This window comes from Cnephaeus nilssonii (assembly GCF_951640355.1).
Source record: "Cnephaeus nilssonii genome assembly, chromosome: 13".
Lineage (NCBI taxonomy): Eukaryota > Metazoa > Chordata > Mammalia > Chiroptera > Vespertilionidae > Cnephaeus > Cnephaeus nilssonii.
Genome location: NC_137084.1, coordinates 24906914 through 24922889, shown reverse-complemented (window position 1 = coordinate 24922889; position 15976 = coordinate 24906914). Strand labels below are relative to the sequence as shown.

The 15976-nt window shown below is 39.1% G+C and overlaps 1 protein-coding gene across 1 annotated transcript in view; it reads left to right on the top strand.

Annotated features, from left to right (window-relative positions):
* Positions 1 to 965: 965 nt before the first annotated feature.
* Positions 966 to 15976, top strand: part of BBOX1 (gamma-butyrobetaine hydroxylase 1) — a gene marked incomplete at both ends in the record, with an annotated part of 45059 nt that continues 30048 nt past the window's right edge. Inside the window, 2 exons of the mRNA XM_079788810.1 lie at positions 966 to 1184; positions 2332 to 2446. Of these exons, the coding sequence (XP_079644936.1) occupies positions 966 to 1184; positions 2332 to 2446 (334 nt within the window). The remainder of the gene's footprint in view (positions 1185 to 2331; positions 2447 to 15976) is intronic.

Below are 15976 nucleotides of genomic sequence, written 5' to 3'. Positions count from 1 at the left end.
CGTGAAAGTACTCATGAAAAGGTTAGAGTAAACTAACCAAAATCTCAAAGTGCACTCTATTCAAACAGAAAATCTTCAGCAAACAAACCAAACACATTCTTTGCAGAGCCCAGGAACTTCTATATCACATTGAGAAAATGCAATATATAAGTTAAAGAAAATAATGATAGAATAGACATAGTACAATGTATTGGATTAGAGTAGCTCTTCAAGTAAAATTTAAAATTGCATTAATATTCTCCTTATTAGAACAAGCTTAGTAATTTTGTGTCACAGAAACATTTTTTTCAAAAGGCATGTGCAGCTCTGGCCCATGTGGCTCAGTTGGTTGGGTATACTCCCGGGCACCAAAGGGTTGCCAGTTCAATTCCCAGTCAGGGCGCATGCCCAGGTTGTGGACTCCATCCCTGGTAGGGGGCATATAGGAGACAGTCGGTAGATGTTGTGCTCTCACAATGATATTTCTCTCCCTTCCTCTCTCTCTAAAAATCAATAAACTATTCTTTTTTTTAATGGCATGTACAATTAGGCATCCATTAAAATAGTACAAGTATGATTGTTGTGCTTTCAGTCTATGGAGCATTTTTCTCTCTTACAAAAATTCCAGAGCTTTTATACAAACAGAACTTAAAAGTGCACATCATTGGTTCTGAATTTATTCTTTAAAATGACTGTGAGAGAAACAAGGAATTCTTTGGATCCTGACTCAGCATGTTTATCTTATTGACTTTTAGTCAATGTGTTTCTATTTACCACATATGAAATACTCTCACCAGGACAAAGGTCCCAGCGCTGCTAAGTCAAACCTCAAACTCTGGCAGATGAGCAAATAGCCAAAGCCAGGGTCTACTTGAATTGTTTACACTCTTAGAGGTCAAGTTCAGACCCCATCTGCCTGCTATGCCTTGTAACACTGATTTGCCATAGCAGGTAGCTGACGAGATTTACCTGCGAGGACCAGAAACATGCACTGCGCCATCCAGAAGGCAGAAGTGCTGGATGGGGCTCATCTGATGCAGATTCTCTGGCAGGATGGTACGGAGTCCTTCTACCCTGCCGTGTGGCTGAGGGACAACTGCCAGTGCCCCAACTGCTACCTGGATTCTGCGAAAGCACGGAAATTTCTCGTGGAATCTCTTGATGTGAACATTGGTATTAAAGACTTGTCTTTTGACAGAAAAAGGGTAATTATCTCTAAATTACCATTTCTCCCTTCCTTCCCAAGATAAATAAAGGGGTTGATCTCCAACAATGTAAATAATGAATTATTATTGGATCATACATGTCATCGGGTTTGGGTAGTGCTGGGTGCAAAGTAAGCCTGCTCAGTAACTGAAAGATTCTGTTATTATTACTACTATTTTTATTACTACGACTATTGTTCATAAAATCTAGTGTTGCTCATTATTCCTTTAGTGACTGACAGCCTTGAAGACACAAACCAACTATTTCTATAATAAAAAGAATGCTTCTGGGCCTCAGTTAACTCATCTGTGAAACAGGGATACTAACAGACTTTGTTCGGAGCGATAATGTGAGGGTTCAATGAGATAATATGGATAAAATGTTTAGCATAGTGCCCAGCATTATAGTAAGCACTCAAAATTAGTGAATAGATGTACAAGGCTTGTTCTAGAATTCCCAAAAGCATAGCTCTCAAAACCACAAACTAGATGTGGCCACCACCCTATGCTTCTCTCTTCCAAATACTAGGATAGTTACCCGAGAAGCAAATATGACCAGCCAGGTCACCTTCCTCCCACTCTTGTCTTCATCTCCACTCGAGCACTTTACTCCCAGGGTTCCCTGCATGCTAGCTGTGTGACCATAGAAATAGTATTTACTCTTACATTCCCCACCTGAAATAATGTCAATGATAGTAATGCCTTCTCCCTAGAGTTGCATGAGGACTAATGAGTTATGTTTGTTGTGCTCATTATACAGCAGGCACTCAACGTGGTGTTATTTTGTGCTATTATTATTATCTGCCTGGTCACATCATTACTATTTCTGATACTCTAACATCAGGTCATGGCAGAAAGTTTGGAAATCATAGGTTTAGAGAATATAGAACAAGAATGTCAGGTCTAGCTAGGTTTTATTGCTTGTGTGACATTTAAGGGGCCTCAGAACTCAGGTAGATCCCAGTGGCTTTCAGGGATCTTATTTTTTCAAAAGCTTATTCTATGCCTGTGCATACATAGGCAAAAAGGGGGAAAAACTGATTCCCTGATTATCTTAAATGACATTCAGAAACAGGGTAATAGTGGAGAACTGAGTATATAGAAGCATAATATACATATAGGTGATATTTGCTTTCTGTGTTATAAGGTTCTTATCACATGGCCAAGCGAACATTACAGTGAATTTGAAGCTGACTGGCTGAAGAAGAGATGCTTTTCACAGCAGGCCAGAGAAAAACTCCAAAGAGAATTGTTTTTTCCAGGTAACCTTGTCGTGGTCTTCAATGTCATTTAAAACTCGTATGGGAAGAAATTTGCTCAGAATCAAATTCAAACCCTTGTGCTTTCGTTAAAATGTTATGGTAATTTATGTGGAATGTCTAATGACTTACCAACACAGGTCATTTGGATAGTGATGAAAGAAATATAGATCCGTTCTAGACATTCTCAAGAGACAGGAAGGAAAGAAATACAGCAAACTTGTATCCTTGTCATATACTGTGAAATCTGGCACAGCAGATATTCCGAAAGTGTCCGCTGCATACTGGCAGAACAAACCAGAGTTGCTCTTCTTAATAATTTGACCCAAGCCCAGAATAACACCAAATCAACAAAGCAGGAATTCCTAACCTGGTATCCACAGATAAAATTGTGTGATCCATGAACCCCATGATGTGTTTATATGAGTGTCTGTGTGTGTGTGTTTGTGTATGTTTGTATAAGTCTGCACAGCACATTTGCTTGGGGAGAATTTATATGGGTCTCAAGGGAACCTGTGACCACATAAATGTTCAGGAAATCTGCATTAATGAATGCTATGGAAGAAAAAAAAAGACTTCATTCTTGAGCAGAGAGACAAAATAAAATAAATACTAATATAGGTATTTTTAAAGTGTGACTTTTAGGAGATACACAATAATTACAGCTAAAGAAGAGGCACTAGAGAGAAGTGGGAAGTGTTAATAATTCACTCTCTGTGTATTTTGAAGATTTGTATCAAAGATTATGTGGGACAAAGGCAAATTCTAGAAACATGATGATTCTTATGTATTTTCTAGAACCTCAACTTCTACAAACACACTAACAAGGAAAGTTTTCCTGAGCTATCTTTTCCACTGTTAACCAGAAATATTGGACCCCTGCCTCTTTGAGCAACTGACCAGGCTCCTTGAATTTTGTAACACCTCTCTGGGAATTTTGGGTCATATCCCAAGATAGAGATAGTACCTTACTCCTTTCAATTCTGAACATCTCAGATGTGTGCGGTAACTCTCCATGCTTTTAAATGCTAGACTTATAACAGTTTACTGGGTATGGAAATGTTACTAATTAATTGACTTCAACCACACAGCTTGACCTTGTCCTGTGGTTATCAACAAGGTATGACTGTTCCTTTCACTTCAAGTACAGGCCAGTCTTGTCAAGAACTAGGTCCCTAGCCAGCAGGCTTTTCTTGGTGGATATAGTGTCCGTCTTCAGACTGAAGGGTCCTGTCCTGGGCACATACCTCGGTTGTAGGCTCAATCCCCAATAAGGGGGGGGGAGGGTGCAGGAGGCAGCCGATCAATGATTCTCTCTCATCACTGATGTTTCTATCTCTCTCTCCCTCGCCCTTCCTCTCTGAAATCAATAAAAATTTTAAAAAATAAAAGAATTAGGTCCCTCTAGTCCCTTAGCCTCACCATTCTGACAACTGACATGATTTTGTTCCAGTGCTTTCTGTCTAAACCACCAGGAATCATTCTCCTCTTTCTCAAGCCCAGCCAGCTGGCGGAATCCATATGGGTACCCAGGGAAATATGTTTTCCCTGCCTTCCCCAGTTAGTGCATTGCTAGTTACTTCACGGACTCTCCAGTTACATAACCGAGTAGCAATTGGGTCAAATAGCAGAATCGCAAATGTATTATTATTTTTTTATTTATTTTAAATTTCTTCTGGCACTCAAAATATTTTTCTTTAACCCTGCCCTGATTTTGTAATCCTGTTGGATTTTACTTTCATTTCCTTCAGGCTCTTCTTTTAATTATTTCAGGGAATAAAAGCCAACTTCTTATTATTACAGCTTAAGCTTTTAAGCATTGTAAAAGGATATGGCCACCCCCCTCCCATTAATATTGCTTGACGAGCACAGTTTATAGCTTACATTTCTCAATGCTATCAGGCAGTAGCAAAATGGAAATGATACTACACTCAGTTAAGTAGTGGAAAAAGCTGGTCACACAGCAATCATGAATAATATAAGGAGAACTGGCTGCTATTTAGACACTGGAAAATATTTTAATGGTTTAAAACAAGATCAGATTTTTAAAATATATTCTCAAGCTGTGCAGTCAGTGGGTTAAAGAATAAATTAATGGGCCATTTTAGAGAGTATGGCTTTTATGGCTTTTTGCCCGTAAAACTTGACACGTTATTTTACTGCCATTGCATATTTTCAAACATTTGTACTCCAGAACATGTAAACAGACTCGGTGACATTTGTGAAAGGCCTTTGTTGGGTTTTCGGTCCTCGGTGGCAATTCCTCCTCTTCTGCGCTTTCCTTAGAGTGAGGAGAGCCTTTTAAAATCTGGCGTCAAGATGCAGACCACTTTCCCTTGATCTTCCCTTGGCACTGGTTGTGGAACTCAAAACTGAAGAGGCAGATGATAATCAGCCAGAAAAGGCTTTTGTCATGGGACAGGCACAGCTGGGAGGAAGACGTGGCTAATAATCATCTCTCACAATGTCCTCTCTAGTAGCACATAGATTGGGTACCTATTTTGTGCTTGAAGCTCTTTAAGGAAATACCAAGTTTAAAAAAAAAAAAAAAGATATGGATTCTGTCCTCCAGGATATACCAAGTCTAGGAGGGTGCATGAGCCATGGAAACAAATAAGTAAAATACATTAGTTTAAGTCCATGACGGTACGCATAGAAGGTTAACTACAACATAGAGGAAGGAATCTGAAGAGATGAGGAAAGGGTCCCCAAAGGGAAGTCATGCTTTAGCTGGGTTTTGAAGAATCCGTTTGTCAAGCAAAGATAGAAAGTGAGGAAATTCTCAACAGAGAAAAAAGCCTGTGGAAAATCACAGAAGTATAAAATAGCAGGGTAGGTTTAGGAATCTGCAATTAGTTTAATGCTGGTAAAGTTAAAATTATTAGTCCACAAGACCGAAGGAAGGGGCCAAACCATGAAGAGGCTTAAGTGCCCTATTAAGAGTCTCAGTCCTAAATCCTTCGGCAAAGGAGTTTCTCAACATAGAGCTCAGGATTATTCCCTCCATTAGTTCTCAGGCTTATGTTATAAAGCCAGAGAAATGAATTTAAGATCTTGATAAATGTAATAATAAGGTTGCTTTGCTTTTTTTTAGAATGCATTTTACAGTTTCAGAGTTGAATCTTTCTGATTTTGACCAAAGGCATATAATTTCTTAAACGCTTACATGTTTGTGAATGTCTCCTTAGCTTTGTTGCATTCCCCCTTCTCCACTGTACCTCGTTGGTTCTTGGTTTGTATTCATTTTAAAAAAGACAGTTAAGTGATTGGATCTGTGTTGTAGAAAGGTCCTGGCCTGGTCATCTGTGTTGAATGGACTGGTCTGGGGAGTGACTGGGAGCAGGGTGACCATAGCACAGCCTAGAAATGATCCTGCAAAAGACTTTGAGAGCCTAAACCAGGGAAGTAGCAGAGAGGATGGGGGTAGAATCTGTATTCAAGAGAAACATATATCGACCTGTAGGATAGGAGGTCAGTGGTCCTGTTCTTTAATCTCTACCAAAACACTAATTCAAACAGATATAAGCACCCTGTATTCATTGCAATATTATTCACAATAACCAACATATGGAAACAACCTATGAGAATGGATAAAGATGTCACACACACACACACACACACACACACACACACACACACACACACACCAGAATACTAGGCAGCCATAAAGAAAGAAGGAAATCTTGCCATTTGTGACAATATGAATGGACCTAGAGTGTATTGTGCTAAGTGAAATAAGTCAGACAGAGAAAGACAAGTACTGTATAATTTCACTTATATGTAGAAGCTTAAAGAAAAAATCAACAAACAAAACAAAATAAAATTCATAGATACAAAGAATAGATTGGTGGTTATCAGAGAAGAAGGGAGTTGGGGGATGGGCAAAATGAGTGAAGGGGGTCAATATGCTGATGATGGTAACTAGACTTATTGTTGGGATCACTTTGTAGTATATACAAAGATCAAATGATTATGCCATATACCTAAAACTAATATGTTATGTACCAATTTTACCTCGATTAAAAAAATAATAAATAGAAAAATGTTTAAATAAATAATATCCTGGCCATGTGTTTTTAATTACATTTTTAAAAAGCTGATGTGTTTAAAAACATTTAAAACGTTTGAGGATATTTTTGAAAACCTAAAGCAAATCTAATTCCAGGAAGAATTATTACAGTCTCCTTCCTTTTCATGTTTTTTTTTTCAGTATATTTGCCACATCAAAAATTAAGGAAAATATACCTTTTTTACTATTGGAAAAACAATGTTCTGCAGTTACATTAAAGTAAATTTCCTCTTTATATTTCTTTTTTTTCCTAACAGAGTAAAAGTAGAATGAGCTTTCTTCAATGAATGAAAAACTTTCATTTCTCAGAAACTAGGCTTACTTTTTCTTGCAGACTAGAAGTGGGTTTTATAACATTGGCAGTTGGACTCTAAATTTAGCATTTATAAATTTAGAAAATGTAAAAGTGTGGCAATTTCAAGAAGTAAAGTTGGACCACTTTATATGCTGGCTTCATTTTTACCAAACCTGCACATATGTTATATATTTAGCCTGCCATTTTTGCTAGTGCCTACACATCAGGAGAGTCATCAGACACACACACACACACACACACACACACACACACACACACACACACAACAACAACAACTGGTTAAAAATTGTTACCTCTCACTTCTGATTCTACTTTGCTTTTTCAAAGTGGCAGATCACAGAACTACAAAACTTTAGTTTGGGGGTAATAAATATTTTCATCATACTTAAATTTCTTCTTTTTAAGTTTCAGTCCCAAACTTTTAAATGTGCCCATGGCAAAAAATAAATAAAAATAATCAAACAAATTAGCTGACTTTTAGCCTCTGTTCTATTCAATGAATGCTCTAACATTACTATATTTTTTTCTCAAAATTCTGCATTTTCCTCAGTCTATAACTTTGCTGTTAATCAAGAAAATAGTGTAGCATTGAAGTTAAGAGTGCTCTTGATCTTAGGTGTTGCTAGTTCTATGATCTTGAGCGAGTTACTTAACCGTTTTATGCCTCCAAATCTTATCTGCATGATAGAAATAGTGTCTAGTTATCCTCTAGAGTAGTGCAATGCTGAATGAAGGGCAATGTCACACTTTATGGATTAACTCAATCTTCACAAGTTTCCTAGAAGGCGGATGTAAATAACTATAGAGACCAGCTAGTCCTGAGAGGCTGCTTGAACCTCTTGAGCAGTGTATTTGTTTACAAAGAAAGAAAAAATGCTGAATTCTATTAGTGAAATTCATTTCTCCTTTTTTCCATTGGCTGTCAAAATTCCATGCATATTGTATGTTTTCCCAGAAAAGACTGATACTCAACAGGTTATAGGGGGGAAATATTGCTTTGGTTATCTCTTTTGCCAACAATTTAGTTGGCTTTTATCATCTCATGTCTGGTTGGAGCTTTTCATCATCTCATGTCTGAAATAATACTAAAATAATATGCCTCTGTGTTCACACCTGGCTTGCACAACTCTGTAGGGTAATTCTCCTGTTGCCCACCATCTTCTCTGCTCCCTCTTACTCTGTGTCTCACTGTGGCACAATGAAGTCCGACTTTTTCCCATTATCCCACAACCTTGTGCCACGCCCACAAGCATATGAATTCTTACTCTTATCCAAGTTCTCCTTGTTTCCCAGATTGCCTATTCCATTCTTTCTGTCTGACCAAATTTCACCTGCAGGGTCCAACTCACATCCCAATGAAGTCCTTTACCAATGATTCGATCTGTTATTTATATGCATCCCTGAGCCAAACCATAAACTATAGATTAGAAGGTAAGCAAGCCCAGGAAATAGACATAATTTCACACTAAAATGCAAGGCTGTACTATAACAATGGAAGCATATACATTTTTTTTAAAAAAAAAAAAGGTGACTAGAGAGAAAGTGAAAGAGTGTTGTATGTCAAGAATGCTCTTCACCTATGGAACACTGTGTAATGAAAGGAGATAAGGCTTTGGAGTCAGCAGAGCTGTCTTTGACTCTCTGCTCTGTGAACTTGACTTAGTTTCATAAATTATCTGAGCCTCACTTTTTTCTATGTAAAAGAGGCAGTCCTCTCAGTTTGGGGATGTGAAGAATAAATGATAAAATGCAACTGCTGGGCTTCACACAGTGCCTGGACACAGATTTCAAAGACTGTTAGGTCCTTTCCCTCTCCCTTTTCCCTCCAATTCAGAGAGCCATGAACTTGGAGCAGAGGCATAGTGAAGAGCATTTGGGTGAACAGGAGGAGAGAGAAACAACAGTGGTATGGTAAGATCTTATCTTAGACTTTCCCTTACGTGAAAATAATCATGCTACATTTCTGATTAAAAACATGAGAGTGGCTTAGGAGTGAACTATTGCCCTGGAAAGAATTTTGGTCACTCAGACATTGGTTCAAAGTCTGGGCCAAAATTTTACCTTCCTGGCAGATAGTTTGAAATAAAGTTAAGGATAGCAGTGAAAAGTCTGATCAACTATAAACCTAATTTCAATCTGTGAGTTAGAAATGTTTGCTGAAGCTGGCATGGCCAGCAAACTTGAGAGAAAGTGACTGTGTAATTTAGTAATAGTTAAAGGATTTTTATAGATGAAAATACCAGCAATCGGCAGATATATTTCATGTGTAAGCTAAATACTTGGATGAAATAAATTTCAGGCCCAAATTAGGCATAATCTCATGACTGTATACAAGTAGATAACCTCAATAAGGAAGATAAAGGAAAGATAACTAAAGAAAAGCAATATGCTCATACCAGGAGGAAGCAGAGTCTCCAAACTCTAACTTCAATAGGGCATAATGGGAGTTTCTACCTCAGAATAACGTGATCAAACAAAATATATGATGGACAGCCAAAAACGGAATTTATAAAATAATATACTTGGAGCAATAAGAAAAAAAAAAGAGAGAAAAGATGATCCTCCAATGAGACTCAATGGTTTTAGATAATCCTGCTCCTCACACAGTCTTTTCCATCTCAGTTGAGGGCAACTCCATCTCTCTGGCAGCAGAATCACCCTTGATTCCCCTTTATCTCTTATACTGTACATCCAGTATCTCAAGAAAATCTATTAGCTCCATCATTAAAATAATTCAGAATCCAATCGAGTCTTACTGCCTTCACTACAACTCTCTGAACTACCAACATCATTTGGCTTCTTTCTCCTCTATCGCTTTTCCTACTCCATTGCCAATCTTCTTCCTCACATTTCTTAAAGAATTTATATGTGAATAGAATATTATCAACTCATATGCCTTGAAGAAACCCTCTTTTTCATCTGCAAGGCAAGGATTAAGTACAAAGACAACTTTCTAGTTCTGATTACCATCGGTGTCATCAGTCTGTTTGTATCCTGGAATTAATGTGTCATTTTATCAATATTTAATATATTCAGATTTTTTTTAAAAAGCATCACTCTATGTTAGGCACTGAGCTCAGTACTTTATATTTATTTCTCAATTTAACTCTAGCAACATCTTCACAAAGGCTGCATTATTATTACAATCATTTTACACATGAGGAAAATGAGGCTGATAGAAATGAAGTAATTAATCCAAAATCAAAGAGTCAAGCACTAGCAGAGCCAAGATTTAAATAAAGATCATCTGTTCTATTAAATACCGTCCACCCCCCCTCCCTCTTCTATGTGGTCACAGCAGTTTGTGTGGGCTCCTCTCTCAGTGTCACTGCAGTTATTGCAATGAATGGTCAGTGTCTGGGCATTGACCGTCTTCCCCACTAGACAGTTGGAATCTAGGAAAATATCTAAGATTAATGACCATTTATTGAGCATCTAGCATTTATTATGAATTTATTCAGCAAATGTGTATGAGTGTTTACTATGTACCAGGCACTGTCCTAGGTGCTGGGGATGCAGTGGTGAACAAAACAGAGGAAGGCCTTGTCCCTAAATAGTTTACATCTTGGTAGAGAAAGCAATCACTACATTTATAAATATATCTTATACTACATCAAGTGGCGATAAGGACATGGGATGCAGGCAGGTTGGTGATTGTGATGGTGGGAGTACATGGAAGGTCTCTTTTGAGTCCTTCTGTGTTTTTACTGAAATACGAAGCAAAGTTGTCAGCTGAGCATGAGTAGGAGAAGGAAGTGTGGGAGATTTGATGACAGAGAACATGAGAAACTGTCAGCGAGAAGAGTATAAGACTTCACTAGAGATTAGTGGGCGTGTAACAAGATCAGACATCATAGTGTGTTTTCTTCCAGATGGTCTGGTTCAAGTGCATATTTAATCAAGTATACTATGGTGAGCTTTTCGTAGACATCATCTCATTTAACTTTAACAGCAACCCTGCAGATTGTTTTCATCCCGTAACTTCCCAATGAAGAAATTGAACCGAGAGAATAGATCACTTTCTGAGGGTCATTAGATGGGAAGTATCAGAATTCATATTTGAATCCAGATCTGTTACCTTCAAACCTTGAGTTAGTAACTTTGACACAACATCCCTATCAAATTGGACCAATATCTTCATCTCTGGGTGTGCCTCATACATCCTCAATGAACTAGCTTTGGAAATAACTTCCACTTCATCTGCTAAATGCCCTTGTTGCCTCGTGTGTTCTCCCTCAGTGACTTTGAGTTCCTCCAACAAGCTAAGAGATTCCCCATCTTCCTTTTGCCCCTCCCACCAGGACACTCATCTCCTTGCCCCCTTGACGTAGGCATGACTGGCTTCTCTCACCGCTCAGGATTTGACTTAAATAGCATCCCTTCAGCTAGTCCTTTCATAACTGCCATGTATAAATAGGTCCCCATCTATCTCCCAATGAGTATCAATATGCCCTGTTAACCCCCCAGCACTTGCTGCAATGTGTAATTTTATGTGCTTATATGTTTGTTTCCCTGTTTATTCACTGTTTTCCTCACACGGGAAGCAATTACATCTATTTCTATTCACCCATGAGATCTCTTTTGCCTCACAAGGCTTTCAATAAACATGTGTTGAATAAGTGAGAGATCACTTCCACATAATGTGACAAGCACTGTAACTGTGGTGTGTGTCAGGCTCGGGGACCAGAGAAGACAGCCAGCTCACCCACTCTTACAGATCCTGAAGGAGGCACAGCAGAGGCTGCCAGTGCCTGCTCATAGCCCCCAGCACTCTTCCTACACTTGCCAGCAGCTTCATGCTGCTTGGTTGCCTCTCTGCTGGAAGGTTTCTCTGCCTGGGAGCACAATTGGCCAGGACACACAGAAGGCCAGAAAGACCAGGAGTGAGGGGATTCCCTGCCCCAGGGTGGGACAACTCTGAAGTGTATTCTACAGTGTTGCCATGAGGTCCAGCATTGCCAAGCCCTGTGGCCAAAAGCAGTAACCTGTTCAGTAATACACCTTCCACCTCCTAATAGTGCCCCCAGGAGAGCTCTTTAATCAATTGTTTGCATTCACATCCTCATCTCAGAGTCAGAAGATCTCAATCAAAGTGAAGACACGTGACCAAAATCTTGAAAGACGTGTTGAGTTCACTAGACAAGAAGTAAAAGCACATCCAAAGAGGGCTGGATTCCCTTAGCACAGAGAGAAGAATCAAAGCCCCATTTCCACTCGGGTGTCTTAGGGGTCAGATTTTTGTTTTAACTGGACCCCTAAGAGGCATTTGTAGGAAAAGACACTAAGAGATTGGCTGTTTCAGAGCCAACAGCACAGTTAGGCGCAGGTGATGGGAAGGCCCTAACCTCTTGAAATAACACGTTGCAACTCGGCATGTCGCACTCATGAGTCTGTAGCTGAAGCGCTTCTTTGTGCCTTTTCCTTTTCTGAAATAGAACTTAGGATCCGGGAATGTGATTCATAACCCCAAGAAGGAAACCTTGTACAAATGGTTTCTTGAAAGCCAGCCTGTAGCCTGTTCGTAAACTTTATGATGTGTGAAGCACATGTTCAAGGAAGTCTTTATTAGCGGGCCCATAAGTTAAATTAGATGGGGTGGTTCATGCCTTAAATACTCCGTCATTTTCCACACTGTTTATGTATCCAGACCCAGGTGGGAAATTTCAATTAGCTTTCAGTGTATCTGCCTGATAAATGATTTACTCTAGTCAAACGGGTTTTCTTTTGGGCCCCCAGGAATCAGGTTTTACAGTTGGGGGAGACTAAAAAAGATGCTTCTAAATTACATTTTCAATATTAAGGTTTCTGTGGATTTCGTAAAATGTAGTTTATCTTTCATGGGTTTCATAAAAATGCAGTTTATCTCTCAGGGAAATTTGAGTGGCTTACATTCGAACTGTGATGATAGATTTGGAAACTGATGAGTCACAGTGCTGTTTCTGAAAGTCACCCTTAGCGTTACGAAGTGTATGAGGAGCTCATGCTAGGACACAGGTTCCACACGGGACTGTGGCCCTCGGTCGCTTATTTCTGTGAAGCTCCTGCCAGGGCACACCACAATGAGAGCTATAGCTGGAACACTGCAAACTTTGTGCAACTTAAAAGTCTTTGTAACCACACTCTGAAAGTGAAGTCCTGCGGCCTAAATTATTTATAGTCCACACCATGCTTCTATGGGACTGATGATAACCTTGCTTTATACCCAGTATCTTTGTGTGAAATTGGTTAACTTTACATGTGCAGAGTATAACCTAATTGAAAGAATCCAACTCCTTCTGCAGTTTTAAAACAAAGGGTACTGTGTGTGTGCACTTGTGTGTTGGCGAGCATGCTGTGTGTGCGTGTTATTCTATCATGGGAAAGTGACTCACGTAGAAACAAATTCACTGAAACATGCTATAAATGTATACAGATGTATTTAGTGTATGCCCAAAGCAGATGCTTCTGGAATCCCCCAAAGTAGTCAAAATACAAACTCAAAGTTTTAAAAACATTTACATCTGGTGAAATTGTTTTTCCAATCTCTCTTTATTCTATTTCCTGGCCACGGTCACCAAAGCTCTCTGGAAAGTGATACTGGCCTCAAGTAAAACCAAACTGACATGGATCCCTGAGTTACAATGGCATAAGGTAGAGGAGCCGGCTGATTTTGAAGCCGCGGTTCATTTCACAACAGGTGAAAAGCAATGCTGTTGTAGAGTTGTGCAATGGAGCCTACTCATAATGTTTTCTTCTGCGTGTAAAATCCTGACGAGGAGCCAAGGTTTATCTTTAAACACCCATGCTAGAACAAGTTCAGACACAGTGTTCCTTACTGCAAATTGCTCTGCTTTCTTATTTATCTAGTAGAATTCCTTCAATAAGGGACAGGAAAAGCTATGGACATTCAGGCATGGAACATAAAAATACATGGGATGACAGTATTTCAGGGCATCCAATGTTTGTTTTATGTGTAGTTGTTAAAATTACAGACTTTGGAATCAGTCACCTAGCTTTGACTGACTAATTCTGCAAATCATTAGCTACAGGACTTGGATCTCTGTTCCCTTCTCTGTAACATGAAAATACTGAAAGCATCTCTCGTGTATATTTATTGTGGACATTAAAGGAAATAATATAGAGAGAGCACCTAGCACTACTCCTGGCACCAAGAAAGTACTCAGAAAGTATTAGCTATACTAATTACTATTATTATTATTATTATTATTATTATTATTATTAGTCTACTATGTGCCAGGCACTGTGCTAGGCTCCTTGTACAATCTCACTGCATTGTTAATAAAAGACCTGCAAGGTAAATATAACGATGGCTATTTTACAAATTATGAGACAGAGGTTCAGAGAAGAGACCAAGAAACTAGCTGCTAAGAGGCAAAAATTAATACCTAAAACCAGGCCTCTTTGCCTCCATGCACTTTACTTTATTCATGTCCTGTCTCATTTACTACCAGTCACATGTAACTACTTAAGTTTAAGTTTAAATTAGTTAATATTAAATTTTAAAACTTAGTTCTTCAGTTCCACTTGCCATATGTCAAGTCTCAATAGCCATAAGTTGTTGCTAGTAGCCACAGTACTGGGCAGTACAACAGAATATTTCTGAATTTTCTCAGAAGTTCTGCTTGACAATACTGCATCTGGAGCATACCAACTCTCCACGCTGGTCTGTTGTCACCAGGACATAAGATTTTCTCTAAACATTACAATGAAGGTTCATCAGTAAAGTATTTAACAGTTTGTAATAAAGGTAACACATTTGCTATATGGCCATGTAGAAAACTAATCTATCTAACAGTCTACTCAGCAATGATCAACCTATCCTCAGTCAAATCATCATAGTGTCCAAAAACTACGAGGATCCTCGGATGTGGTTTAAACAATCTTGTTGGTCAATAATGAGAACTAATGATGGTGGGAAATCCTAAAGCCCTGGGAAGATGCCAGCTGAGTCCCTAACATCACACCTGCCTCTAAGACTCTATGGGCCTGTGCTTTTCATTGGGGCCAATAAGCTTAAAGCAGTTTGAAATATTTTTCAAGTTTCTAGATATGGTTTACTTAGGGTAAGCTTTGGAAAGAAGAGATGGTGATTTGTTATTTATGTCCTTAAACACTGACGTTTTGCCCAGGAAATGTTTCTCCTAACTGGAAGCCAAATGACTTTTCTAGTGAGGCAGCCAATAAGCATTATTTATGACATGTATCGCCTTCTTTCTGCAGACTTTCTTGACTGGTATCAGATAGTACAATCTGGAGACTTTAAACAAAAAGAGCAAGTGGGATGGCGAAGCAAACAACCACATAATTGAACATTCACACAAAGTCAAGTAGAGTGCCTCTTTGAGAAGAGGCTCCTTCATATGAAATCAGGTCTGTTTGATTTTAGACGAAATAGTTGAGCCGTGAGGAACAGACCTGTGGGACTTCATGCATGTAAAAGAATAGCTGCCAAAACCGGTTTGGCTCAGTGGATAGAGCGTCGGTCTGCAGACTGAAAGGTCCCAGGTTCAATTCCGGTCAGGGGCATGTACGTTGGTTGCGGGCACATCCCTGGTAGGGGGTGTGCAGGAGGCAGCTGGGCGATGTTTCTCTCTCATCGATGTTTCTGGCTCTCTGTCCCTCTCCCTTCCTCTCTGTGAAAAATCAATAAAATATATTTAAAAAAAAAAAAAAAGAATAGCTGGCATCCAAGAAGGAGCATGGGAACAGGGGTCAGAAGATCTGATATCTTCATGGTATCTTGAACATATTTCAACTATAGAAGGGGTGGGGAACGTCCCGCCCACGGGCTGTATAAGGCCTGCAAAATCATTTGTTCTGGCCCTGCCAAGGCATTAGGGGGAGTTAATTAAATGTTTGACCAGATATAGCAGGCTAATTTTTAAGTTGATAATTTTGTATGGCCTGTGAATGATGTTATAAATATCCAAATGGCTCTTGGCAGAACAAAACGTTCCCCACCCCTGAACTATAGCCTCTATCATATTGTCAGTTCCCAGGTCTACTTCTTCCATAGACTATGAGCTCCTTAAAACCTACCGCCTATCACAGTGCCTTGACATGGTAAAATATAAGGCTTCTTGAAAAGATAAACCAACAAATAATTGTTGAGTCACTAATATAATCAAGGAATACCAAGAACTTGCAT